The sequence below is a fragment of the Piliocolobus tephrosceles genome, chromosome 13 (assembly GCF_002776525.5).
Source record: "Piliocolobus tephrosceles isolate RC106 chromosome 13, ASM277652v3, whole genome shotgun sequence".
Taxonomy (NCBI): Eukaryota; Metazoa; Chordata; class Mammalia; order Primates; family Cercopithecidae; genus Piliocolobus; species Piliocolobus tephrosceles.
In genome coordinates this window covers 111,145,126-111,173,007 of record NC_045446.1, presented here as the reverse complement: position 1 = coordinate 111,173,007, position 27,882 = coordinate 111,145,126, and the positions used below count along the sequence as shown (strand labels likewise).

Genomic DNA, 27,882 nt, shown 5'->3' with positions numbered 1-27,882 from the left:
AAAAAAAAAAAAAAAAAAAAAAAAAAAAAAAAAACGTTCAAAATAAACAGAGCCTAAAAGAACCAGGAAACACCATCAAGTGTCCTGACATACAAATTACTGAAGTCATTGATGAGATGACAGAATAAACGAGAGAGAATATTTGAAGAAATAATGACCCAAAACTCCCCAAATTTGATGAAAAACATAAATCCAGTAAGCTCAATGAATTCCTAAAAGGATAAACTCAGAGACCCATACCCAGGCACACCATAGTAAAACTGGTGAAAGCCAAAGATAAAGAACCTTGGAAAGCAGCAAAGGAAAAATGACTCGTCTTACATAAGGAGTCCTCAACTAGACTAAAACTGTACTGATGGGCTTTAAGAGTATAAAGATGAGACAATAATAGCACGAAAGCAGGGACACAATAAAGCTATATAAGGACAAAGATTTTGTACACTACTGAAGTTACATTGTTATTAATCCAAATTAGATTTCATAAATTCAGATATTTATTATACTCCCCAAAGCACAGATGAAGAAAACACTTGGGAAAAATTTAGTGAAAGAAGGTACAAAGGAATTTAAATGCTACCCTAGAAAACCTGCATTTAATATAAAAGAAGGCAGTAATGAAGTAATAGAGGAACCAAAAAAAAAAAAACCTATGAGGAATATAGAAAGCAAACAGCAATAGCAGATATGTAGTCTACCTTTTAGTAATTACATTAAATGTAGGTGAATTAAACACCCTAATCAAAAGGCAGAAATCAAAAGAATGCATAAAAGACCTGACACAACCATATGCTATTTACAAGGATTCAAAGATACAAACAGATTGAAACTACAAGGATGAAAAAATGATATGCTCTGTGATATGGTTTGGCTGTGTCCCCACCCAAATCTCATCTGGAATTCCCACACGTTGTGGGAGGGACCAGGTGGGTGGTAATTGAATCATGGAGGCATGTCTTTTCCGTGATAGTGTTATTATCACTGTTCTCCTGATAGTGAATAAGTCTCATGAGATCTGATGGTTTTTAAAATGAGGGGTTTTCCTGCACAAGTTCTCTTTGCCTGCTGCCATCCATTAAGACATGACTTGCTCCTGCTTGCCTTCCACTATGATTGTGAGGCTTCCCTAGCCATGTGGAACTATAAGTCCATTATAAACCTTTTTTGTAAATTGCCCAGTGTTGGGTATGTCTTTAATAGCAGCATGAAAACGGACTAATACAACATGTTAACTGTACCCAGAAGAAAAGAATAGCTATAATAATAGTCAAAACAGAATTTAAGACAAAAAATAGTTACTAGAGACAAGGAAGAACATTTAATAATGATAAAAGTGTCAATCTAGAAGAATTAACAATCATAAACATATATGCACCTAACAACAGAACTCCAAAGCACATGAGGGAAAACTGCCACAATTGAAAGGAGAAATAAATAATTCAAGACGATAATAGTTAGAGATTTCAACAGTTAAAGATTTTCCCATCTTCAATATAGAACGAGGCAGAAAAGGAAAAAGATAAACTGAACATCACCATCAACCAAGTAGATTTAATAAACATTTCTAGAACATAATACCCGACAACAGCAGAATACACATTCTTCTCAAAGCACATCTTTCATTTCACATGTTCAGCCACATTCTCAAGGATAACAGATGTTAAGTATTAAAATAAGCCTCAATACATTTAAAAAGAACTGAAACCATATAAAATACCTTCTGTGATCATAATGGAATAAAATGAGAAACCAAAAAGACAAGGAAATTCACAAATATATTGAAATTAAATAACACATTCAAAAGTCATCAGTGGGTCAAAAGGAATCACAAGAGTCATTAGAAAATACTTTAAGATGAATGAAAATGAAAATATAAGCATATGAAATGCAGCTAAAGCAGTGTTAGAGAAAAATGCATACCCGTAATCACTTATATTTAAAAAGAAGAAATATATCAAATCAATAACCTGACTATCCACCTTAAGAATGTAGAAACCATAAGGGCAAACTAAGCCCAAAGCAAGCACAATGAAAGAAATACAGAGATTAGAGTAGGAATAAATGAAATACAGAAGAGAAAAAGAATAAAGAAAATTACTCAAATACTGATTCTTTGAAAAGATTAACAAAATTCAATAAACTAGACTACAAGATAGACTTACCAAGAAAGGAAGACTCAAATTATTAAAATTAGGAAAGAAATAAGAAACATCATTAACAACCTCACAGAAATAAAAAAGAAGATTAGTATGAATACTATGAATAATTGAAAATTAAATAACCTAGAAGAAATGAACGAATTACTCGAAAGATACAAACTGCTGAAACTGAACCAAGGATAAATTTTAAAAACTAAAAAGATTGAATTAGTAACCAGAAAACTTCCCACAAAGATGGTAAATTCTGCCAAACAAATTAAAGGATAAAAATGATTATAAACCAAGAGCATGTGGGATTCATTTCAAAAATGTGCATTGGTTTAGCATATGAGAAAGATCCATCAGTGTAATATTCAATGTTAACAGACTAAAGGAGGAAAAAAAGAAACATATGATATCACAACTGACACAGAAAAAGCACTGACAAAATCCCAGAGTTTTTCATGACAAAAACACTCAACAACCTAGGAATAGAAGGGAACCTTTCTCAAATTGGTAAAGGGCATCTAGAAAAACCCCACAGTTAAAAATCATACTTAATGGTATAAGACTGAATGCATTTCCCCTAAGATCAGGAGTAAGACAAGGATGCCTACTGTCTCCACTCCTAGTCAACATTTTACTAGAGGTTCTAGCCAATGCAGTTAGGCAAAAAAACAAACAAAAAAAATAAAAATAAAAAAATAAAAGGCCTCCAGACTGGAAAGGAAGAATGAAAGGATGATGTTGTCTCTTTTAGCAGACCTAAGGAATTATCCTAAGGAATCCACACACCAAAAAAGTTAGAACTAATAAAGTTCAGCAAGGTTGGAGAATATAAGATCACTAATACAAAAATCAATCATGTTTCTACATACTAGCAATGAACAATCTGAACATGAAATAAAGAAAAGAATCATTTACAATGGAGCCAAAAAGGATACTTAGGAAACTTTTTTTTGGGGGGGGGGATGGAGCCTCACTGTCACCCAGGCTGGAGTGCAGTGGCACGATCTCAACTCACTGCAATCTCTGTCTCCTGGGTTCAAGCAATTCTTCTGCCTCAGCCTCTTGAGTAGCTGAGACTACAGGTGCACCCCACCACACCCAGCTAATTTTTGTATTTTTAGTAGAGACAGGGTTTCACCATATCGGCCAGGCTGGTCTCAAACTCCTGACCTTGTTATCCGCCCACCTCAGCCTCCCAAAGTGTTGAAATTACAGGTGTGAGCCACCGTGCCCAGCCAGGAGAAGTTTTTAACTAAAGAAGTCCAGGACTTGTACACTGAAAACCAGAAAACCCAGTTGAAAGAAATTAAAGAAAACCTAAATAAATGGAAGAATATCCTTTGCCCATGCATTGGAAGACATAACATATTGAGATGGTAATACTCTGCAAATTGTGTTGAATCTGTAGATCAATCTCTATCAAAATCCCACCTGTGGTTTTTGTTGTTGTTGTTGTTTTGGCAAAAAATTGACAAGTTGATCTTAAATACACATTGAAAGAATAGCCAATACAATCCTGAAAAAGAACGAAGTTGGAGAGTTCTAGTTTATCACATTCAAAACTTATTACAAAACTACAGTAATCAAGACAGTGTGCTGTTGGCATAGGGATAAGACATATAGATTAATGGAATAGAACTAAGACTCCAGAAACAGGCCAAGTGCAGTGGCCTGGGCAACATAGTGAGACCCTGTCTCTTCAAAAACTTAGCCAGGCACAGTGGTGCATGCCTGTAGTTGCAGCTACTCAGGAAGCTGGGGCGGGAGGACCATTGAGCTTGTGAGTTCAAAGCTGCAGTGAGCCATGACCATGCCACTACATTCCAGCCTAGGTGACAGCAAAACTGTCTCAAAAAAGAGAGAGAGAGAGAGAGAGAAGGAGTCCAGAAATAAATTCTCATATTTATGAGAAATTAATTTTCAACCAAGGTACCAAGGGAAAAGTATAGCCTTTTCAACAAATGGTGCTGGGACAACTGGTTATCCACATACAAAAGAATGAAGGTAAATAACTACTTCACACTAGATAAAAAAAATTAATTGAAAATGAAATGAATCATAGACTGTAAGAGCTAAAACCACATAACTCTTAAAGGAAAAGGAAGCATATCTTCATGACCTCAGATTAGGCAATAGTTTCTTGGATATAACAATAGCACAGGCAACAAAAAATAATTGATAAATTGAACTTCATCAAAATTAAAAACAAGGCTGGGCATGGTGGCTCGTGCCTGTAATCCCAACACTTTGGGTGGCCAAGATAGGAGGATTGCTTGAGCCCAGGAGTTTGAGACCAGCCTGGGCAACATGATGAAACCCCATCTTTACAAAAAATAAAAAAATTAACAAGTATGGTGGCACATGCCTGTGGTCCCAGCTACTCAGGAGGCTGAGGTAGGAGGACTGCTTGAGCACACGAAGATCACGGCTGCAGTGAGCCATGATTGCTCCACTGCACTCCAGCCTGGGTGACAGAGTAAGACCCCCAACTCAAAAAAATAAAAATAAAAACTTTAGTGCTGAAAAAGAGAAGAAAGTAAAAAGATAAACCATGGAATGGCAGAAAAGATTTGCAAATCATGTAACTTGTATATAAAGAATATACAGAAAAAAGAACTACTATAACTCAACAACAAAAAAGAACCCAATTTAAAAACGGACAAAGGACTTGAATAGACATCTGTCCAAGAAAGACATACAAATGGCCAACACCCACATGAAAAGATGTTCAACATATGTTCAACATCCTTAGCCATCAGGAATTCAAATTAAAACCATTAGATACCACTTCACACTTAACTGGGATGGCTGTCATCCAAAAAACAGTAACAAATGTTGACAAGGATATGGGAAAACTACACCCTAATACATTTCTGGTGGGAATATAAAATGGTACAATAGTTTTGGAAAACCACTTGACCAATTCTCAAAAAGTTAAACATAGAATTGTCAGCCAGGCACAGTGGCTCACTCTTGTAATCCCAGCACTTTGGGAGGCCAAGGTGGGCCAGGAGATCGAGATCACAAGGTCAGGAGATCAAGATCACCCTGGCTAACATGATGAAACCCCGTCTCTACTAAAAAATACAAAAAATTAGCCAGGTGTGGCAGCAGACACCAGTAGTCCCAGCTACTCGGAGGCTGAGGCAGGAGAATAGCGTGAACCCAGGGAGCTTGCAGTGAGCCGAGATCGTGCCACCGAACTCCAGCCTGGGTGACACAGCAAGACTCTGTCCCAAAAAAAAAAAAAAAAAGAATTGCCACATGACCCAGTAGTTACGCTCCCAGATATAAACTGAACAGAATTAAAAACATAAGTTCACACACAAACTTGCACAGGAACATTCACAGCAGCACTGTTTGTAACAGTGAAATAGTAGACACAAGCCAAATGGCCACCAACTAATAGATGGATAAATAAAATATGTTATATTCATTGCAAATACTAGTCAGCCATTAAAAATGGTTAAAGTAATTATACATGCTACAATATAAATGAAACTTCAAAACATTATACTGTGAAAGAAACCAGTCAGAAAACGTCACTGATATAGTTTGGCTATGTCCCTACCCAAATCTCATCTTGAATTGTAGCTCCCCCATAATCCCCACGTGTCATGGGAGGGACCTGGTGGGAGGTAACTGAATCATGGGGGTGGGTTCTCCCGTGCTGTTCTCGACATAGTGAGTAAGTCTCACGAGATCTGATGGTTTCATAAAGGGCAGTTCCCCTGCACACGCTCTCTTGCCTGCTGCCATGTAAGCCATGCCTTTGCTCCTCCTTTGCCTTCTGCCTTGATTGTGAGGCCTCTCCAGCCATGTGGAACTGTGAGTCTATTAAACCTCCTTTTCTTTATAAATAACCCAGTCTAGGGTATTTCTTCATAGCAGTATGAAAATGAACGAATACAGTCACAAATTGTACGATTTCTATTATATAAAATGCCCAAGATAAGCAAAGCCGTAAAGATACTAGATAAGTGATTACCGGCATCAGGAAGGAAAAGGGAAGTAATGGTAATGGGTATGTGGTTTCTTCTGGGGGGTGATAAAAATATTTGGAATTAGGTAATGATGATCATTACACAACCTTATGAATATACTAAAAACCACTGAATTGTACACTTAAAAAGGTTAAATTTTGTAGAATGTGAATTGTATCTGAACACAGTTGTAACAAATATTAATTTTAAATGTATTGGTATTATAGTTTTATTTTTAATCTGTAAATGTGTGGGTTTTATTGGTCGTGTATGAGAGTTATAAGCATTAGGTGCTTATACGTAGCTTTATATTTGCATACATTTAAGTAACATAGTTAAAATAATATGTAAGTAATTTAGTTTGGGTCCGTTATCCTATAATTCACAACACAGTTTTGTCAGCTGATTTCTCATCTAGAAGGCCACAACATCTTGCAGCAGTTACTAAACTCTTCTGTTACCTCTGATCAACATTAGCGACTAAATTAGCTTAAGGTTGAAAATTGGTTTTCAATAGTGAAATTGGTGGTTGCTTGGTCAGAATCATGAAAATACACATGGGCCTTCACTTGGGAGATCGACATGACATCAAAATACTTGAATTGGGCATAATATTCTAAACATACCATGCTGTCATTAACAGGGCATAACAATTGAGAGAGGCCCATAACCTATACCTTTTGGGATAATGCCTGGGACTTGTCATGACATTGCAATTCCAGTTACCTGATGCCAACTGAAGGGGTAACAGACAACTAGAAGCATAGTCAGCAACCACAGGTAGTCAGACAACTACCTGTAAAGGTTCAGATAATAGATATTTTCGGCTTTTGGAGCCATACTGCCTCTGTATAGTTAACTATGCAACTCTACCACTGGGGCATGAAAGCAACCTTAGACCACACATAAGCAATGAGCATGGCTGTGTCCCAGCAAAACTTCATTTACAAAAACAGGTGGTGGGCCACAGTTTCCTAGCATGCACTCTAGAACATAGCGTGTGCAGCATGCAAGGCATGGGTGGCTGCATCACCTGTAAGGACACAGAAGAGACTTCAAGTCCGCAGATCATGTCTTTGCTTACTGATACACATTTGTGCAAGAAATATCTGAGCCTGGCTTGCACGATCATCTCAATCTGGTAGTGAGGTTGTGAGGTTGTAGGGGAGTAGCTAACCCTGACCCACCTCAAGCTTTTCGGCAATTACTGTTATCTACTGAAAGTGTCTCATAGTTGTATATTACCAAATTAACAAATCACAGAGGAACGTCATTGTTTCTTTAATGGCCCTATCATTTTGATGTAGACTGTGAAGACAAATAAGTGAACTTTATGTCAAAAAGCAAGTGTTGAACAAAAATTAAACAAGACAGCTTAAGGGCAACAAATACAAAGCACATTACAAAGCCAGTGCAAGGCCAACAGGGTACCAGGAGGTTCTGAAGACCTGGACACCAGCTCCAGTCCAGAAGCCAGGGGGCTGAAACAGTAACTTGCAAAGGACTGTAATTATTCACGGCACTGGAAGGAAGCAAAAGAGTTAATCACACAAAACCAACTTTCTACAGTTTTAAAATCAGTTCTTTGATTTTTCCCAATTTGATCTGAATTCATTTAAACACTAAAGCCAGCTGGAATTCCCCAAGCTCAGACAGCCTTAGAACTAGGCAAATCCCAGATAAAAAGTTACACTTGCAGGTTTCAACACTCCTACTGGGAGGGGATTATCTGACCAAGGCCAACTTTGTTTATCCTTGTGGTTTAGCAGTCTGATGCAATATAAAGGAGGAAAGCACATATTTTATGTGCTGTCCACAGCCAGTTGTGTTTCTTTTCTCATCAATCCATCCCTTGAGAAATATTCCCTAGACAGTAGTACAACTCTGTCATTCGAAGCACCTGCCTGTAGTAGAAGGCTCAGGGCAGAGTTTCTCAAACTGGTGATTCTTAGACGACCTTGGGATGCTCTGGGGAAAAGTGCATTTGAGCCCTGCAATCTGCACTTGTAACAGCTGTCCTTGCCTGATGCTGACGTGGGTACTCCTAAGACCACAATTTGGGAAACACCTCTCAGTGGTGGCCCAACTCATCTTACCTACATCCTCTTGCTAACACCACTGACCTTGGACTCTGGTGGCTCATCCATGTGCAGGAGGAGGAGCCGACACATAACTACAGTTTCGCCACCAACAGCATATAAATAAATAAGCCATACAGAGAGTTAAGAATTGCCTATAAAAGTACCAAAAATTTAATACCTCTCCCACCACATTTCTAAAAACTGACTACTTTTTAAATTACGTGGGCAAACATGGCATTCATTCAACTCCATTGCGCATCTGCTGTGTACCATGGTGCAAGGCACTGGGTACTGTATTAGTGAGATGGAAACAAACATGACCCCTAATCTTACCACTGGCTAGGTTTAATTAAAAACTCACCACAGGCACTCTGTAAATCAGATACATCTGGAGAACAGACATAGCTGTTAGATTGGAATGGAGGGCACAGAAAGCTCCAGCTGGAATATAACTTTTTTTCTTTTTTCTTTTTTTTTTGAGATGGAGTCTTGCTCTGTTGCTCAGATTGGAGTGCAATGGCATGATCTTGGCTCACTGCAGCCTCCCCTTCCGACTTCAAGCAATTCTCCTGCCTCAGCCTTCCGAGTAGCTGGGATTACAAGCACGTGGCACCACACCAGCCTAATTTTTGTATTTTTAGTAGAGATGGGGTTTCACCATGTTGACCAGGCTCGTCTCGAACTACTGACCTCAAATGATCCACCCACCTTGGCCTCCCAAAGTGCTAGGATTACAGGTATGAGCTACCATGCCCCGTCCAGCTGGGATATAACTTAATCTCTCGGCCGTGACACGTAGGAATAACCCAGCTAAGAGAAATGCACAACAGCTATCCATCCCGCCCTGGTTCACACGAAAAGGAGGACAAACCAGGCAGTCAGCCAATGTGTTTTAGCGTTCAGAATTAAAATCATACAATAACTCCAGGCCCAAGGAACTAAGGCAGAAAAGGCCTATAAACCCTGGAGAACTGAAGAGAAGGTTTTAGACCATACTGAAAACTCAAGACTGTCCAACTGATGTCACAAGACACCAGTGCTTGGGCCTGATTTCTCATCTGTGTGTTCCCATCACCCCATCCCTGCCCAAAGTCATTCAAGGATGCTTATGTTTCTGGGCTGCTGTACATATTTGTGCTTGTGTACCTAAAAGAAAGATAGAGAAAGAGACAAGCAAAGCAGGAAGGCAGTGAACCGATGTCTATGGATCAATGCAAATGGCCCGACGAGAAAAACTGCCATAGGCTAATGGTTTTTCAGAACATTTTGCAAGGTGTGTAACTGAAAATGCCTCTAGCCTTTAGCCACCCACATCTCCCTTCTCATTCTGTCCTTATTCCCTGCTTTTCCTGCTGGGGAGATCCTCTCTTGACCCTAAAATCCTACCAAGAAGGTTGACCTACTTCCACCTGGCCTGCTACCAATTATAGAAGTAAATGGGAACCTGAAGGAAAACATTACGTCTGATTTCAGTCTCTAAGGTTAACAGTGACAGACAATACATCAACCTCCCAGTTAGCAAAGGCCTTCAACAGAGCCTGAGTCAACAAGGGAAGGGCACCATCAGGAAAAGTAAGCTAGTAGCCTCCCAGAAATAAGAGCCCCACCTGCCCTCGACTGGTTTTTTTCCTTTACAACCAGGGTGATAAAGACTGAACTCGATACAGTTTCAAGACAAGTCCTGTTAAGTAATCAACTCTGGTTTTAAATGAGCAAGCCCGCCATTTCAGCATCTGGCTCCAACACATCAAATCAAGGGGAAGATTTTCCCAAAGGCTGAGAGTTAAGCTACTTACTGACAGCTGGAAGCTTAATTACTGCTTTTCTTAGAGCATTAACTCCCACTAGCCAATGACTACACATCCTATTAGCCATGTAAATTAACACGTGTTGAAAAATCTCAAAGAAACCAGCCCAAGTTTAAAGGAAATCAGGCAGTGGGATTAAAGGAAAGAAACCACTGAACCACCCTCCCCCCTCCATTCTTTGCTCTTTTCATAGGGATTTCAAAGAAATAGTCTTTGTCAAGAATGCTCGGCTACCAGGAAACAACCAAATTCCCAGAGCCTAGAGCCACTTGGAGTGTTTGTCCTAGGCCTCTCCACCCCTCTGACTTCCTAGCACCTGCCAAGCCCTTTGGGAATGTTCGTCAATGTCGTCAATGTTGAGAATCCTTCAGTCAATCTGTCCCAAGCACATCCTTCCAATTCCTGTGTATGCAAACTCACCTATTTAATCACAGAATGCCAAACTTCACAAAGGAAACTCAAAAACAGTTTATTCTTTAGTGCATTCAACTTACCACCACCTTTGTAGCAAACATGTACTTGTCCCGAAGCTGAAAATCTCTCACTTCCTCAAGGATCACTTCCTGGTTTTCCCGAGACTGGAAGAAATCTGTACTTCGGAAAACGGTGGAGTAGCCAGAGGGTTCATGTCGTTCAATGTAGATGGTATTTGGTTTGTCATAGGGATCAATTCCCCTGGCAGAAAAAAAAAAAAAAAAAAAAAAAAAAAGGTTGTTATCATTTGCACATTTAATTACTAGAGGTATGGAGGCTTTGCAATGAGGAAAATCAACTAGAATTTAGGCCTACCATGGTGTGACCTACAGATGATACTCTCCATGCCTCAAACATATCCCTTTGGTTACTCCTTGACTCAGGATAGAGGGGACAAAATTGCCATTTGTAAAGGGTTTTATGTTGTTTTCAAAGCATCCTGGGTTTCGCTCAAGGCAACCCTGCCCTGCTTGGGAAGGGCAAAAAGTAGTGGTACAGGCCGGGCGCGGTGGCTCAAGCCTATAATCCCAGCACTTTGAGAGGCCGAGATGGGCGGATCACGAGGTCAGGAGATCGAGACCATCCTGGCTAACACGATGAAACCCCGTCTCTACTAAAAAATACAAAAAACTAGCCGGGCGACGTGGCGGGCGCCTGTAGTCCCAGCTACTTGGGAGGCTGAGGCAGGAGAATGGTGTAAAACCCAGGAGGCGGAGCTTGCAGTAAGCTGAGATCCAGCCACTGCACTCCAGCCTGGGCGGCAGAGCGAGACACCGTCTCCAAAAAAAAAAAAAGTAGTAGTACAAGATAAAATTTTTCAAAATTAATAAGCGAGGGACTGCTTGAAGCTATAAGCAAGTTTCTGGTCTCAAGTTATGCATCTCAGAGGAATGAAGGAGAGTTTTCCCAAGGGGCTACATCCTCTGAAGAACATGACTGGAGAAACCACACTGTGAACCTCTGAGCCTGATCCTTCCAAGGGACGCTGCCCTGTCTCTGCCCTGTCCCCTGCCAACGTCACGGATCTAGGTAATATGGAGCTGCCTGTGCATTTCGTCTCCCATGAGGCTCTTCCACAAACTCTTTCTCGCACATACTGATCTCCTTGATGTCCTTCAGAAACGGAGGACACCTTTCTCCCACTGTGCTTTTGCAAACACCACACTCCCACGAAGAGATGCCCTCTGCACACACTCTGATCCCTCCATCCAATTCCTACTCTCCTCTGTCATCCAGTTCAAGTCTTCATCTTCCAAGAAGCCTTCCTCAGTGCTGTCCTCTCTTCTCCAAACACTAGCAAAACATCCCTCTGCAGCACCCAATTCCAAGCCTTTCATGTGAGTTTGAACTCCAAACAAAGGTATAAAACCCCTTTAGTTGGGTGATTTTTTAGAATCAGTCTTATTCCTTTATGCAGTAATGCCTCTTAGACACTGTATTTTATTGTTCACCATTATGTATTTGTCTGAGTTTCCTAGACACAGTATAGATGCCTTGGAAAACCATGTCTTAGATTTCTTTTCACCCTATAGTATTCCTAGCTGAAGAGATACTTTCTGCATTGGATCTGTGGGGCAATTCGAGAAGCTAATCCAAAATGAACACATAGAATGACCAGGCCAAACTACCTTGGAGAAGAACTTCCGAGCCAGTGTTCCCCAAAGAAGCCCCACACAGCAGCTCAGGGGACAACTCATCTGCTCCAGGTCTCCTAACATTCTCAAGAACATCAAGGCCATGGGAACCATTCAGCAAATGAAAAAAATAAATGGAAAAGTCGGGAAGATAGTCTTGTAGTAAGAATACAGAGTGATGACTCAAGGAAAGGCAGAAGGCCTCAGTTAGGTAATTGCCCTTATACAGTTCCATATGCATGATGGCTCTCAAAATAAAGAAGGTAATTGTGTCAAAATTCCTTCAGAGATACACCGTCAAGAGCATATTCTCCCCTACCCCTCCCACAAAGGAAGATAAGAAACAGAGAAACAAGAGCCTCTTTTGCCAGGTGCAGTGGGTCACACCTGTAATCCCAACACTTTGGGAGGCTGAGGCCAGGGTAGGGAGGGAGACCATTTGAACCCAAGAGTTCGAGACCAGCCTGGGCAACATAGTGAGACTCCACCTCTATAAAACATAAATTTAAAAATAGCCAGGCACACTGGCGCACACCTGTAGCCCCAGCTACTCAGGAGGCTGAGGTGGGTGGATTGAAGCCTAGAAGTTTGAGGCTGAGTGAGTCATGATTGTGCCACTGCACTCCAGCCTGGGCAACAGAGCAACACCCTGCCTCAAAAAAACAAAGAAAAAAGAGCTTCTTTTTACAATGAGAGCAAGACTTGAGTTTTGCCCTACAATCTGGATTCTTAGGGCAACGGAGAAACCTTGGTCCTAGTGTGGGAGAAAACTATTCTTCATTATCAGATCCTCTGTGTGCATATGTGGGCGGGTGGTGGCATGTTCTCTTCTTTTCCACAATTAGAAGTACTGATTAAAGTACTTCCTCTAGCCAGAGGATATGCAAATTAAAATGAGGCTGCTTGGTATTTTTAAAACGGCAGAGGAAGGAACCTTTATTGAGCTATTTTGAGACCCAGCTCACCTCTATTATTCCTTCCTAGCCAAAAGCAGCAGCCAACACCTAGAGATAGAAAGAACTATGACTTTCATCCCGATATTCTTCCGTAATCCATATTTGGACCTCCCATTTCTGCAAGCTGCTCCACCTACAAGTTCTTATACTTTGCAATCACTTAGACTTCCAATGTCTGACGCTCACTGACACCTACTTTCTATTGTCTTTGCCCTCATTGAGAAATTCCACTCTTGCTCTACCTCTGAGCAGTCACCAGCCTCACCTGGCCTCACCTGAAATCCCTCAATGATACTCCACAGGGTATCTTTAGCCCCCTCAGCTCCCCTCCAGGTCTTCCACTGTTCTGTCCGGCCAATCTCCAGCTCCCGACCATGTAAATGATTAGCTTTCCCACTCCTGCTGCTCCCTACTTGCCAAGCATTGTTGAGCAAATGTATGTCATTACTCTGACAGACTAGATTACACTTTCACTTACTATGGGGAAACCTAGGGGGAAAAATCCCGCAAACAGCCTAAAATCCCCTAACCGACATGTCATTAGCTTAAATGAGATGAACCAGTCCTTTCTCCCAAGATATCTGTATATCTACACAGAGGCAGAAGGTACAATATAATTTTAGAACTTAAAAATTTCTAAATTGTATGTTCCCTTATCTAGTAATTCTGCTGGTTTGCCCTCTTACAGTTTCTTAAACAGATAAAAGAACAATTTTTCCCCTTAAAATTCAAATCAAGCAAAAGAAAGTTCTAATGGTTTTCCTTGAGCACAGGGTGTCCTTAGATGAGACTGTGATTATAATTTCACTAAGATCCCACAACTTCTGCTCAAGGAAAATAGCAAAAGGGTCAGAAACAGCTACCCTCTGTGGAAACATAAACAAGAATCTATGAGTGTCTGACGATGGTCAGCTGTTAAGGCTCCTCAACATACCAGCTCCATCTTTACCATCCTCTATTACTAAGGAAGCAATACCAACTAAAAGACATTTCACTTTACATGGAGAACTAAAAGAAAGGCAGTATCTACATCTTCTGGGACCATTACACGTAATGAGGACTAAAATTACTAGTAAATCTACATCTTCTGGGACCATTACACGTAATGAGGACTAAAATTACTAGTAAAAATCTAAAAACACATGAAAAACTAGGAGATAGAAATATAAACACACACACACACAATCTATCTCATATTACAGCCAAAGGGCTAATCTCAAATATATAAAGAGCTCCTTGAAATCAATAATGAAAACACTAATAATCAAATACAAAAGGAGCATGAAGCCAGACACAGTGGCTCACACCTGTAATCCCAGCACTTTGGGAGGCCGAGGTGGGCAGATCACCTGAGCTTGGGAGTTTGAGACCAGCCTGGGCAACATGGTGAAACTTCATCTCTACTAAAATACAAGTTAGCCAGGCATGGTGGTGGGCACCTGTAATCCCAGCTTCTCGGGAGAGTGAGACAGGAGAATCACTTGAATCTGGGAGGCAGAGGTTGCTGTGAGCCAAGATCACACTACTGCACTCCAGCCTGGTCATACTTACACAAACAAACAAACAAATAAATAAAACAAAGCACAATCCCAGCACTTTGGAAGGCCAAGGTGGGAGGATTGCTTGAGGCCAGGTGTTTGCAATCAGCCTGGGAAACACAGGGAGACCTCCTTTCTACAAAAAAATTTAAAAATTAGCTAGGCATGGCTGCACATGCCTGTAGTCCTAGCTACGTGAGAGGCTGAGGTGGGAGGATCACTTGAGCCTGGGAGTTTGAAGCTGCTGTAAGCTATGATACTGTCACTGCACTCCAGCCTGGGTAACAAAGTGAGACTCTCACTAAAAAATATAAAATAAAAATAAATAAAATTAGCCAGGCGTGGTGGCAGGCACCTGTAATCCCAGCTACTCGGGAAGCTGAGGCAGATAATTGTTTGAACCCTGGAGGCGGAGGATGCAGTGAGCCAAGAACGCACCACTGCACTCCAGCCTGGGCAACAGAGCGAGACTCTGTCTCAAAAAAAAAAAAAAAAAAAAAAAAAAGACCCTTAAGCAGATTAAAAGATGTTCTAACTCTTAATAAGGAAAATGCAAATTAAAACCACAGAGATAATATTTCTTCTCTAACACACTGGCTGTGGAGGGAGACACTATTGTATATTGTTGAGATGAGGGCAAACTCGACACTTTCTATAGCAAATCTGGCAATCTCTCCCAAAGCTACAAGTTTAAGGATTTATTCACTGTGGACATATCAGTGCACAAAACTTACAAAAATCTTTGCCCTTGGGGAGCTTCCACTCTATCAAAGGAAGACAAATAATAACCATAGTAATAGTGTATTAGAACGTGGTAAAGTGCTCTGCAAAACAGAACAGAATACAGTATAGGAGACTGGGAGTAATGGGGGAGTAGGTGCAATTTTATTTTTGTTCATTCATTCATTCATTCATTTATTGAGACAATGTCTTGGTCTGTTGCCCAGACTGGAGTGCAGTGGCACAATCTCGGCTCACCACAACCTCCACCTAATAGGTTCAAGCGATTCTCCTGCCTCAGCCTCCTGAGTAGCTGGGACTACAGGCACCTGCCACCATGCCCAGCAAATTTTTGTGTTTTTAGTGGAGACGGGGTTTCATCATGTTGGCCAAGCTGGCCTCGAACTCTTAACCTCAAATGTCCACCCAACTCGGCCTCCCAAGGTGCTGGGATTACATGTGTGGGCCACCGTGCCTGGCCAGGTGCAATTTTAAATAGGATCCTAAGGTGGGCATAAATGAGGTGGGCTTCATTTAGAAGATGTCATTTGAGCAAAGACTGGAATGAGGTAAGGGAGTAAGCAGGAAAGTGTATCTTGGGTGGGAGTATTTTAGGCAGAGAAAACAGCAATTGCAAACATCCTGTTCCCTGTGGTAAGAAGGTATCTGATATTTAATCAGAGAGAAATGACGAAGCATTAAAGGGTTCAAAGCAGAGGAAGAGAATGATCTAATTTGTTTGAATAGACTCAAACCAACCACATACTGAGAATTAACGGTAGAAAAACAAGAGTAAAAGCAGAAAGACTAGTTGGGAGACTAATGAGCAATGACACTGGAGGCTTGCAGTAAAAGTGGTACCTGAGCAGAAGATTCTAGATATATATTGAAGGTGGAGCCAATAGGATTTCCTGATAGAATGAATGTAAAGGATAAAACAAATGTGAAATCAACAATGACTCCTCCAAAAATTATGGGTGGTGTTGATTCGGGGTGGTGAAGATCAAGAGTGAATTTGGGAGATGTCAAGTTTGCAATATCAGTCATCCATGTGAGTAAATGGACAGCTGTTAGATAAACCCACTGACCCAGCATACCCACTCCCAGAAATCTGTCCTACGCATTTGCCTACACACGTACAAATTCAGATAATTCAAGATCCTGTACTACTTTATCACTGTCATGGTAAATTATAATAAGTATATTACTATTTACTTCTACAACAAGTACTTCTTGAAGTACAGCCTGTTTATTTCACTCCTCTTCTCAAAAACCTACAGTGGTATCCCATTGCTTTCAGAAGGGAGCCCAAATTCCTTTATCAAGCAATGCAGATTCTAATACCAACTTCCCTTTCAAAACTTCACCCAATATTAAGAGTTCATGTTCTCTACCCAAGCACCACATTGGCTCATCCCTGTGCCTTTGGCCACTTTGTTCCTCTGCCTGGAATTCCTATCCTCCCCACCTCCACACAGGTACATCCTACCTGTTGTGCACATCCTGGATCCAGGGCAACCTCCTCTACAAAACTGTCTATGATCCTCCCATCTGGAAGAATAAGTCCTCTCTCTCGCTTCTCATGCAATGTCTGTTACCTCTGTGCCCCTTTCACGATGTGTGTTATGTACCTGAAATGTGTTTTCTTACCTTTCCTTAATAACTATATCCATAAATGATTCAACTTCTTATACCCTTAAGCATCTGGTAGGTTTTATATTTAACAGACATTCAAGAAAATGTTATGAACAAATGAAGAATTTTGTTTTGTTTTGTTTTTTGTTTTTTTGAGACAGAGTCTTACTGTATCGCCCAGACTAGAATGCAGCGATGCGATCTCGGCTCACTGCAACCTCTGCCTTCTGGGTTGAAGCGGTTTTCTTGCCTCAGCCTCCCGAGTCGCTGGGATTATAGGTGCATACCACCATGCTCGGCTAATTTTTGTATTTTTAGTAGAGACAGGGTTTGACCATGTTGGCCAGGCAGGTCTTGAACTCCCAACCTCAGGTGCTCTGCCCACCTCGGCCTCCCAAAGTGCTGGGATTATAGGCGTGAGCCACTGTGCCCAGCAAAATGCATGAATTTTATATAGAGAAAAAACTCCCACTTCTAATATGATGCTCTAAAAATGAAACTCTACAAACATGCAAGGGCCTCAAGATTCCCCTGGGTTCCCTGATGGACTGAAAAATGCAAAAGCTCTACCACTCCTCTCATAAATAACCTTACTTTCTCCTCTTCCCCACTCTCTCCCCTAGTGAGATCACTGTACTTGCAACTCTAATTCTCAGATCTGGAAAAATGTATCTCCTGAACAAACGCTTGACATTTCAGGTGAGGGCAGGTTTGTCCACCATGAAGGAGCTAGAACTGGAGAAAGGAGGTCATGTACATCAAGATTTCTTAGATGACACAACTTACCAAGAAAAGGACTTGACATGTTCCTGAATCATGATCCAGGTCTGGCCAAAGTCATCTGACTTCCACAGCTGCAAAGACAAGTGGTCATGATGCAAGAGGCATGTACGATGCAAGAGGCATGTATAATACAACCTGAATGGCATCACCATCAAACACCCGCTGAAATCCCACCTTCCATGACACGCTGTCTGTGAAGGCAGGCACTGGGACTGCCAAAGCCAGCTCCGTTGCTCCAAAAGCAAACAAGGGCAAGAAAGGAAAGACAACTGTGTACATGTGTGTTCTTCTCTCAATAGCAACTGGAAGGAAAAAGGAGTGGGACTTGCCTTCTATTTATGGATTACCAAAAGTTATATTTCACTCAAGACTAGCCTCTAGGTAACAGTAAAAACAAAAGGATGATTATACTCAGCACTTTTCACCAAAGAAACAGTGTCCTTACAAACCTTTCACAGACAGCAGCATTATTCACGACAGCTAAAATGTGGAAGCAATCCAAGCATCCATGAGGGATGAGCAAATAAGCAAACTGTGGTCTGTGCATACAATGGAATATTATTCAGCCTTAAAAAGCAAAACAAAACTGACACATGCTACAATATGGATTAATCTTAAGGACATTCTGCTAAGTGAAATAAGTCCGTCGCAAAGGGACAAATAGTATATAATTCCACTTAGGAGGTACCTAGAGTAGGCAAAAGCATAGAGACAGAAAGTAGAATGGTGGTTGCCAGGGGCTGGGGGCAGAGGGGTATTATTTAATGGTTTTAGAGTTTCAGTCTTGCAAGATGAAAAGTGTTCTAGAGATGGATGGAGGTGATGGCTGCAAAACTGCATGCTTAAAAGGGTCAAGACAGTAAATTGTACGTTATGAGTATTTTAACACACACAAAAAAAAAAAGGAAGAAAAAAAACAGTAATGGACTCTGGTAATTAAAGATGAATGCAGAGGACACCAGCTAAGTACAGAGCCCCGCGGGGAACCAGCTGAATACACGGCTGTGGCAACGAGGAATTAACACGCTGATCTTTGCCAAAGCCCTTCAACTTCCACAGATGGAATCTGACGGTTCCTCCAGCCCTAGCAACCATGTATTAAGAAGCACCAGACCCGGGCCGGGGGCGGTGGCTCACGCCTGTAATCCCAGCACTTTGGGAGGCCGAGACGGGCGGATCACGAGGACAGGAGATGGAAACCATCCTGGCTAACACGGTGAAACCCCATCTCTACTAAAAAATACAAAAAGCTAGCCGGGCGAGGTGGCTGGCGCCTGTAGTCCCAGCTACTCGGGAGGCTGAGGCAGGAGAATGGCGTAAACCCGGGAGGCGGAGCTTGCAGTGAGCTGAGATCCGGCCACTGCACTCCAGCCCCAGGGACAGAGCGAGACTCCGTCTCAAAAAAAAAAAAAAAAAAGACGATAATTCCCCCTCCATCGGTAAACTGACCCAGCCCATACTTAGGTTACTCCCTAAGGCAAGCAAAGGTAAACAGATCTCTGTTTTGGTTAAACAACCTACAAAGAAATGTTCCAAGGTTTCCCTGAGCAAAAACATTGAAGGCTCACTGTAAATCCAATCATACAGGATCTACAAGTTTCACAGATTTTTGCCAAACCAATATCCTTGACTTGGCAAGTTGCAACCTTGAGATACAAATCTTACTCAGGCTCTTTGCTCATCTCTCGGATTTCCACCAAACCTGGGTTGAAGGAGGAAAATACACACATTTATATGATACATGCATGCACTCAAAGGAAGACTATTACTGTTAGTGGTAACTTCAAATAAATGGGAGGCAAAAGCAGTGTTTAAGGTGGAGGATGGGGAAAGCAGAACAGAAATTCAACAAGAGGTCCCAGAAGAGCTCAGATTCCAGCTTTCTCTACCTGGCTCTCTCTCTGATTAAATTCCAAAGCCTCGATTTACCCCAAGGGCTAACAAAGGTGCAACTGCATGGAGAAGGGCATGATGTTTAATCCATGGGGTCTGCCAAGTGCTGGGTGCTGATGGCTGGCTGGGCTGCCGACTGAGAGTGCCAGGAGGAGATACTTTTCTTGAGCCCTGGTAAGGGAAATAGTAGCTACAAAGGCTAGGCCTGAGAGAGAAGGAGGGACAGGCAGGAGGCGAGGTCGCTCAAAGGACACACAATCACACAGGCAGAGGAGAAAACTAGAGGAGTCCCGTGCAACTGGGTTCCGAAAGCTCTCTTACCTGCTTGTTGGGGTGGGACCTGTCGAAGCCCAAGAGAAGGTTGGAGGCCTTACTGTGTAGGAGGAGATCAGCCGCCCGAAATGGGATGGAAAAGCCTTGGAGAGTGTTGCAGAAGTCAAACGTGATCCAGAGGTACTGGGCATAAGCGTCTGCAAAGATGTACTGCAAGGGAAAATAGGTAAGTTTCAGAGCGGGCCCTGTCCAGAGCTGCCCAACACTCCCCTAAACCATGTACGAGTCCACGCGAGCACACACATGTGCAGGGGCCAACCTGCACCAAGAAGGCACCACGGCCTTACAGGGCTTCCACAGTGGCTTTCTCCCCACATCTTGGCAATAAAAAGACACCGGTACAGTCCAAACAAGGCTCAACGAAAGAGGAGGCCTAGAGATGGACTGGGATGAAGCTATAAGGTGGGTTTGTTTAATCAGGTAATGAAGCTGGTCAAACCTTTCTGTTTTTTCCTTTCAATGGAATTAGCAATTCCCACTCCCTAGCGGGTCACTCAGTCACAATCAGAGGGTAGGTACTGGCATCCGGGACAGAGAAGCCCTACTTTTCAGATTGGCTAAACACAGATGGGATGGCTGAGTCTCCCTGCATCCTCCAAGCAGTTATGGGACATGGCTTTCCAGGAAAAGCACTAAAATCACTGCCATCTAAGAAGATAAGCTTCTCCTTCTTGCTGTTATGCCAGGTGACCGGCAGCTCCGGGGACCAGGCTGCCACTGTGGCTGGCAGGCTCACTCTGGGGCAGAGCAGGAAGTGGCTCTGGTGAGCAGGGGCCTCACCTTACCTAGATTCTGCATGGATGAGTGAATCTGAACAAGTTAGGCTGGACAGTGGCTGCGGCTGAAATGAAAGAGTTCCCTGGGGAGAAGGATCCAGGCAATTCAACCTAACACATGTGTGCTGCATTCCCACCACGGACCAGACACTCAGGAGCTGCCACAAAAACCCGAGACGCCTTCCCTCAAGTAGCCCGAAATCTAACATGGGAGACAGACATGTCCAGGGCTAACCATCAGTCAAGAGAAAGTGAGGCTGAATGAGAAGCCATGATCAGAGTCCTGTGATTACCGGTCCAGGCTGAGAGATGAGAAATGATTCATGGACGAGATGGGCCTCGAAGGGCAGGCGAGACACCCACAGGGAAAGAACATTCCACGTCTAGGGTGGCACGGGTTTAGGCACAAACAGGGAAAAGAGATACAGCATGGGTTTGACGAGAGTCTTGTTTTTCTGAGACAAGGTCTCACTCTGTTGCCCAGGCTGGAGTGCAGTGGCGCAATCATGGCTCAGTGCAGCCTTGACCTCCCCGGGCTCAGATCATCCTACCTCAACCCCCCAGGTAGCTGGGACTACAGGTGTGTGCCCTCACACCCAGCTAAGTTTTCGTTTTTGTTTTTGTTTTTTTTTTTTGTAGAAACAGAGTCTCGCCATGTTGCCCAGACTGGTCTCAAACTCCTGAGCTCAAGCCATCAGTCTGCCTCCGCCTCCTAAAGTGCTGGGATTACAGGCAGGAGCCACTGCACCCAGCCGACAGTCCTGAGGGCCTGAGAGAAATAAATGGAAAACAAGGCTGGGAAGCACAGATGATGTAAGGCCTCGCGTGCACACCTGGCAAGACCCGGAGGCCAGTCCCTGCTCCTGGAAGAATGAGGAAGGCTCAGGAGATGATGAATCAGAAACCAGAGCAACAGGGACCTAGTTCTACCCACAGCCAGTCATTGACAACCTAGAAGTCAAGCAATCCTGCAGGATAAGCCCAAGGACACGTTCTCTAATGGACTCCTCCTGACCCAGATCAATCTCCAGCTCTGAAGCCTTTCAGCGCCACAGCCTCTGTGTGGACCAGCACTTTGCACTTGTCTCATGCTGCTTTCAGATGCTCTCACTCCTTTTCATTTGCACTCTCTCCCCAAATCCAGACCATAAACTTCCCAGGGGCATATTTTGTGGATTTACGCTCTCATGTTTCCTCCCCAGCATCTCAGGTAAATCTCTAAACTCTATAGAAGCCTCATTAAATCAAACTGGAAAAGGTAGTAAATGTTTTAAAAGCAAAACCTACAAGAAAATCCAATGTTATAAAAAACAATTATGATCCTAAGAGGATCATCATAATTTTGGCATAAAAGTATTCCCCAGAAATAACATAGTCCATCTTTCTGCTCCCAAACCACCTCGGTTATCGGGGAAGGAAGCATTCTCAGTTTGAAAAGATTTCCCCAGAAATCTGCTCCATGGCTTCCTGCAGCCTCACACTGGAGAATCTAAAAATCATGCACCCAGTCATAGAATGTATTATTGTCCACGGCAATAGCTAAACATTTTCAAGAGCACTTACTATGTGTCAGGCACTGAGCTAAAAGTTTGGCACGCCCTATCTCATTCAGGGTTCACAGTGACTCAGTGCTTTGGATATTACTGTTACACACTCTCTTAATAACGAGGACACCGAGACTGAGAGTGGTTTACTGCGCAAGGTGACGCAGGACTAGGCAGCACTGACATCAATATCTGACTTGTTCACATCCCACCTCTTAACAGCTCTTCTTCTAACAAAAAGGCAACATTTCCTGAATTTCATTCATAGGTATTACCTTGCACTATTTAACTCATTTGTGTGCCTTTTCTCCTAATCCACAGCACCCTCTCATTTCACCTCTCCAACCCCAGCCCCTGATCGTCTCAGGCCTTCATTCTCCTCTGCTGGCTCCTTGGTCCTCTCCACTCCCTACGCTCATGTAACCTCATTCTTCTTCTATCCTTTGCTGCTAACCTTGGCTTATCCTTTCAACAAGCTTCAACTACCACCCTTAAGAACAAGCACGGGGCCGGGCAGGGTGGCTCACGCCTGTAATCCCACCACTTTGGGAGGCCAAGGTGGGTGGATCACTTCAGGTCAGGGATTCGAGACTAGCCTGGCCAACATGGCAAAACCCCATCTCTACTAAAAATACAAAAAAATAGCTGGGCATGGTGGTGTGCACCTGTAATTCCAGCTACTCAGGAGGCTGAGGCACAAGAATCGCTTAAACCTGGGAGGCAGAGGTTACAATGAGCCGAGATCGTACCACTGCACTCCAGCCTGAGTGATGGAGTGAGACCCCGTCTCAAAAACAAAAGAACAAGCATGGCATGACTTATAAATCTACAGTCTAACCCTGACTTCTTACAGAGATTCCATTTTTGTTTGCCTTCTCACCCTCTCCAATTTGATGGGCCAAGATATTTTACTATACACAAAACCTGAGTTCTTCAAAACTTTCCCAATAAAACCCAATTCTCCCTCCCCATGTCCCAAGTCCCCTCCCTGCTATGCCTTCTCCCAGCCCCACTCTACTCACAAGCAGAGATGGGTTCTACTCCAATCCCTCCCTTTGGCCCTCAGTCTCTATCAGCCACCAAACCTGTTTCGTTTTCCTTGAAAATCTTTCTCAAAATGCATGCCTTCCTTTTTCCTCTCAGTGCTATTGATTGGCATGACCCACGTCTTTACTAGAGACTAAGCAAACTGGAGGCAGGCAATGGGTTTTCTTCATCCTCATGTCTTCCAGGGCCTAAATGAAATACTTAGAGGGTGATACTAGGTTTGGTTGAGCAACTGAGCGACTTCATGCCTACACTGCTACAATAGTTCCCTTTCTAGACTCTTCTCTAATCTTTCCCTGCTAAAAGGGAAAGTCACGAATATTGCCAGAAGACACATTTCCCTAAAGGACACTATTCATTTACACCCCTACTCAAATATTCTTTCCTAGCTCCCTTCAGATCACCAATCTCCAATCTCCATCTTCAGACAGGGGCCTGTATGACACTGCACAGCAGCTTAGTACAAACTCTTCACCACTGAGAAGTGAATCTCCTCGCCGTCCTGCACAGAAACCACATTTTGGCACTTTGCAGTCTCTGCTGACGCCCTTCTCCCGCCTGAGGGTTCCTGCCAGCTCTGCTCTACTTACCGGGGTCACATGCCCATCCTTGAAGCTCGTATCTAATCCTAAGTACCCCACGAAGACTTGACTTCTATGATCCAACCTCATTTGATTCCTCTAGCTCTATTATTTGTAGGTTACATTCATCACTTGAGCACATGGTACCTCATGCTGTGATATAAAGGGTCACATACGCACATGTTAGGAAGACACGGTATTTCACCCTGGCTTTTAAGTCCCTGTGCTGCCTGGCTGTCAAGTTTACTGGAGGTCAAACCTACAGACTGACCAAGAGCTGACCTACAAGGTGCTTCCAAAACTATGCAATTTCAGGAGTGCCTTTGTGTACCCCAATCTCTCCAACCCTGTTTGCAGTAACTTAATATTCCAGAGGAGCTTCCTCCTTTGGTTTAAAGCTGTGTTTCCTCTGAAAGTACAAACACCTCTGGAAAGAAAACAAACTAAGCTGGAGAATGTATCCACAGTCTGTTAGCATAAGTGACTTTCTCCAGTTTCAAGTGGAGAAACCAAGAGTCCAATGAGAGGAGGAAGGGAAGGGAAGGCAACGAAGGAACATCCCTCCAGAAGATGGGAATTAAATTTTACCTAGGACCAACCTCTGCCTGGAAAAAGTCAGGACTGGCTCTTGCTTCTGCCGAGGCTGAGGCTGTGAGCCCTAACCGTACATTCAGTGGCCTTTTTTAAAAAGCCCCAGATATGCAGTGGCGCTAGCCTGTAGTCACAGCTACTGGGGAGGCTAAGACAGGAGGATCCCCTGAGCCCAGGAATTTGAGGCTACAGTGAGCTATGATTATGCCACTGCACTCCAGGCTGTATGGCAGAGCAAGACCCTGTCTCTATTTTTTAAAAAAATTAATAAGCAAGCAAATAACAGCACCAGACTTATTTCAATACTGTCTGACCGATCTCAGAGGCCCCACAATGTTGGTGGAACTGCCACGTGGCCAGCACTGCACAATGGTTCAGGGCAGCACACAGGAGACCAAGAAGGAAGTGGGACTGCTGGCTAATGCAAAAATAGACCCAAAACTCACATGGACCCACAGGCACCATCTCCATCACAAGGCAAAGCCTAGGACTGCAGCTGGATGCCGCGCTAGCACCTTCTCTCCCCTTCCACAGGCATTCACACTCCTGGACATCCACACTGCCCTTCCCTGACATCTTCACCTTTCCGAGCAGCCGCTAACATTCATTTCAACCATTTCAAAGGCTCCTTGGCAGCTCACATTTTCACCTGGGTGATTTGCCTAGGCGGAGCGCCCTGCTGTTGACAGCAAGGCACCCAGCCTTGTGTGATTCTTCTCAGGAAGTGGTAGGTCTGGTGGGGCAATTTGCCTTTCAGGGGACAAAGGCAAAAGCAACAAAAGCAATCAGCACTGTTAAGAGTCATCATTTCCTTCCTGAGAGTCTGGTGGGGTGTGAGGAGCAGCCTTCTCTGGGGAATTCGAAACTATCTAGACGGAATGCTGCCCTCCTAACCCACTCAGCCTGTTCCAGGCCTGAGGTCCAACTGTCAACAAATTCTCCAAGAAGGCAGCCTTTTTTCTCCTGACTTCTCCATCCCCACCAACTCCAAAGAATATCCACCCATGAGAATCTAAGACGCACCACTCAAAGGTACACAGCACTTGGGCTGCAAACATGTCACCCCCATTCCACTGTGCAGCACCTAAACTCCTTTATTGCAATCGCCCTCCAGTCTCCCCTTGCTCTTGCCCCAAACACCATGGCCCCTGCTCTGCTCCTTCTCCAGATCCAGTGCTTCCAAAGCTCCGGTCCTCAGCCTGCACCAACCCTCCTCCTCCAAGTCCAAAACATCATCTGTCCTTGTCTTCTGACTCTTCAGACTTGTGACCTTAGCAGCTACTCATCACAACCCACAACAAGCAGGAAGGAAGTCGGAACCTACCTATAGGCATCTGTGCACTAAGGAAGAAGCTGGGGAAGAGGAGATGGAGCCTGCCCACAGACATCTGTGCACTAGGGGAGGAGCTGGGGAGGAGGAGATGGAGCCTGCCTATAGATAACTGTGCACTATGGGAGAAGCTGGGGAGGAGGAGATGGAGCCTGCCTACAGACATCTGTGCACTAGGGGAGGAGCTGGGGAGGAGATGGAGCCTGCCCATAGACATCTGTGCACCACAGCAGGAGGTGAGGAGGAGTAGATGAAGCTGAACAGAAAGATTCTAGAGGGGCAACAAGGCATTTTTGAGCCACAACCTCTGCAAGAGTAAGCTCTGAGACAATGTGTAAATATAGTAATCATCATCACCATCAGATAAGTACAACCTAATACATTGAGAAATCCAGGTGTCATTAGCTTGGTGCAAAAGAAGTTGTGGCTTTTATCATTACTTATGATAATATTTGATTAGTCTTTTTTCAAATTTTCTAAATTGACATACTATTATACATATTTATCATGTAGAGCATAATGTTTAAAAACATACATACGTTGTGTAATGGTTAAATCTGACTAGTTAACAAATGCTTTCCCTCTCATCGTTATTTTTGTGTGAGAACACAAAATCCACTCTGCAGTTCCAAGCATACAGCACATCAGCAGGTGTAATTTGATTCTTGAGAGGCGGGGTGCATATGGAGCCATCCACAGAAGAGGGAGCTATGAGCCGGACCCTGGGCAGGGCTCCTCGCCTCATGGAGGAGCCAAAGGCAAGGCAAGCAGCGGGCCCTGCCTCCCTGTGGGAGTCCCAGGGGCCAGGACTCCGGGTCACACTGTGCAGTGAGGCAGAGGGACACAAAGGCTGGCTGACCCATTTATGGGGCCATTTCTCTCCAACACCACCTCCTTGCTTTTCATCTCAGAGAGAAAAATTACTCTTGTCACCCTGGAGTTAGGTAAGAAAGGGAAGTTTGCTCCTAACTGCCACTCCACTCTGAGATCATCAGGCAGAGCTGATATTTTAACAAGTATGTACCAGTAATGACCATTCCAGTTGTTAAAAAAACAACTGCTCTGTACCACCTGGTCAACAGCCGCTGCCCTGAAACCCTTAAGTGACCCTCCCTAAGCCTACACCCACAATACTTCCCATGGCCTGGTCCCTTCCCCAGGACCTCCCTGAAATTCAGCAACTCAAAAGTTAATGCATGGCCCAGCAGGGGACATCCAGGACCCAGCCTCCTCCGGACAGGATTTGTTCTGATTGGTCAGTGCCTAAGCCACACCAGTTGCTAAAGATTTTGAATGCAGCCCCTGCTAAGAGACCTCAGGTAACCTGAGAAGCCAGCACTAGGGCCTGGAAGTAGGACCCTGTAGATCTTGCTCACTGTTTGCTTTCTGGAGCAGAAAGCTTTTGCTACTAGAAAGTTTCTCTTAGTTTTTCTACTAAGGGTCTTTCCCTAGAAGATCTGGCCTGGAAACAAACAAGGTAACACAAGAGTGGGGAAGAAAGCAATGAAACACAATTCTCTGAGCTAACAGCTACCCAACCAGCAGGAAAGCCTTGCCGGCTGCTTGGTTCCTGCCCTCCTCCCTCCACCTCCCTGGGGGCCCAGGGTCAATGCTTCCTCAAATCAAATTGCCTAACTGAAGACACAAAGCCCCCAGGGCCAGCCAGCTGGGAAAACAAAGCAGGAGGCATAGCAATATCTGCTGCCCTGGTTTTCTTTTCCATATGGGTACAGGTTCAAAGGCAGGGGGAAGAGGGGGCACCAACACTCGCACACAGGTACCCACACGCACACAAGCATGCACACGCACACAGGTACCCACATGTGCACACAGATAACCCCACACGCACACGCACACGGGTACCAATGCATGCACACAGATATCCCCACATGCACACAAGCACACACGGGTACCCATATGTGCATAAGCACACACACGCAGGTATCCACATGCACACAAGTACCTACACGCACACAAGCACACACACACAGGTACCCACGCGCACACAAGCACACACACACAGGTACCCAC

The 27,882-nt window shown here is 43.6% G+C and overlaps 1 protein-coding gene across 2 annotated transcripts in view; it reads right to left on the bottom strand.

The window, feature by feature from the left end:
• Positions 1-27,882, bottom strand: part of SORL1 (sortilin related receptor 1) — a 180,451-nt gene that overhangs the window by 125,310 nt on the left and 27,259 nt on the right. The window contains exons 1-4 of one of the 2 annotated variants that reach the window (XM_023208489.3): positions 25,104-26,171; positions 19,971-20,132; positions 17,760-17,827; positions 10,511-10,691 (exon numbers count right to left, since the gene is read on the bottom strand). In XM_023208489.3, coding sequence (XP_023064257.2) covers positions 10,511-10,691; positions 17,760-17,791 — 213 coding nt within the window. In that variant the 5' untranslated portion in view covers positions 17,792-17,827; positions 19,971-20,132; positions 25,104-26,171. Of the gene's footprint in view, positions 1-10,510; positions 10,692-17,759; positions 17,828-19,970; positions 20,133-25,103; positions 26,172-27,882 lie in introns of those variants that run through there. The other variant, XM_023208488.3, reaches the window with a different exon arrangement.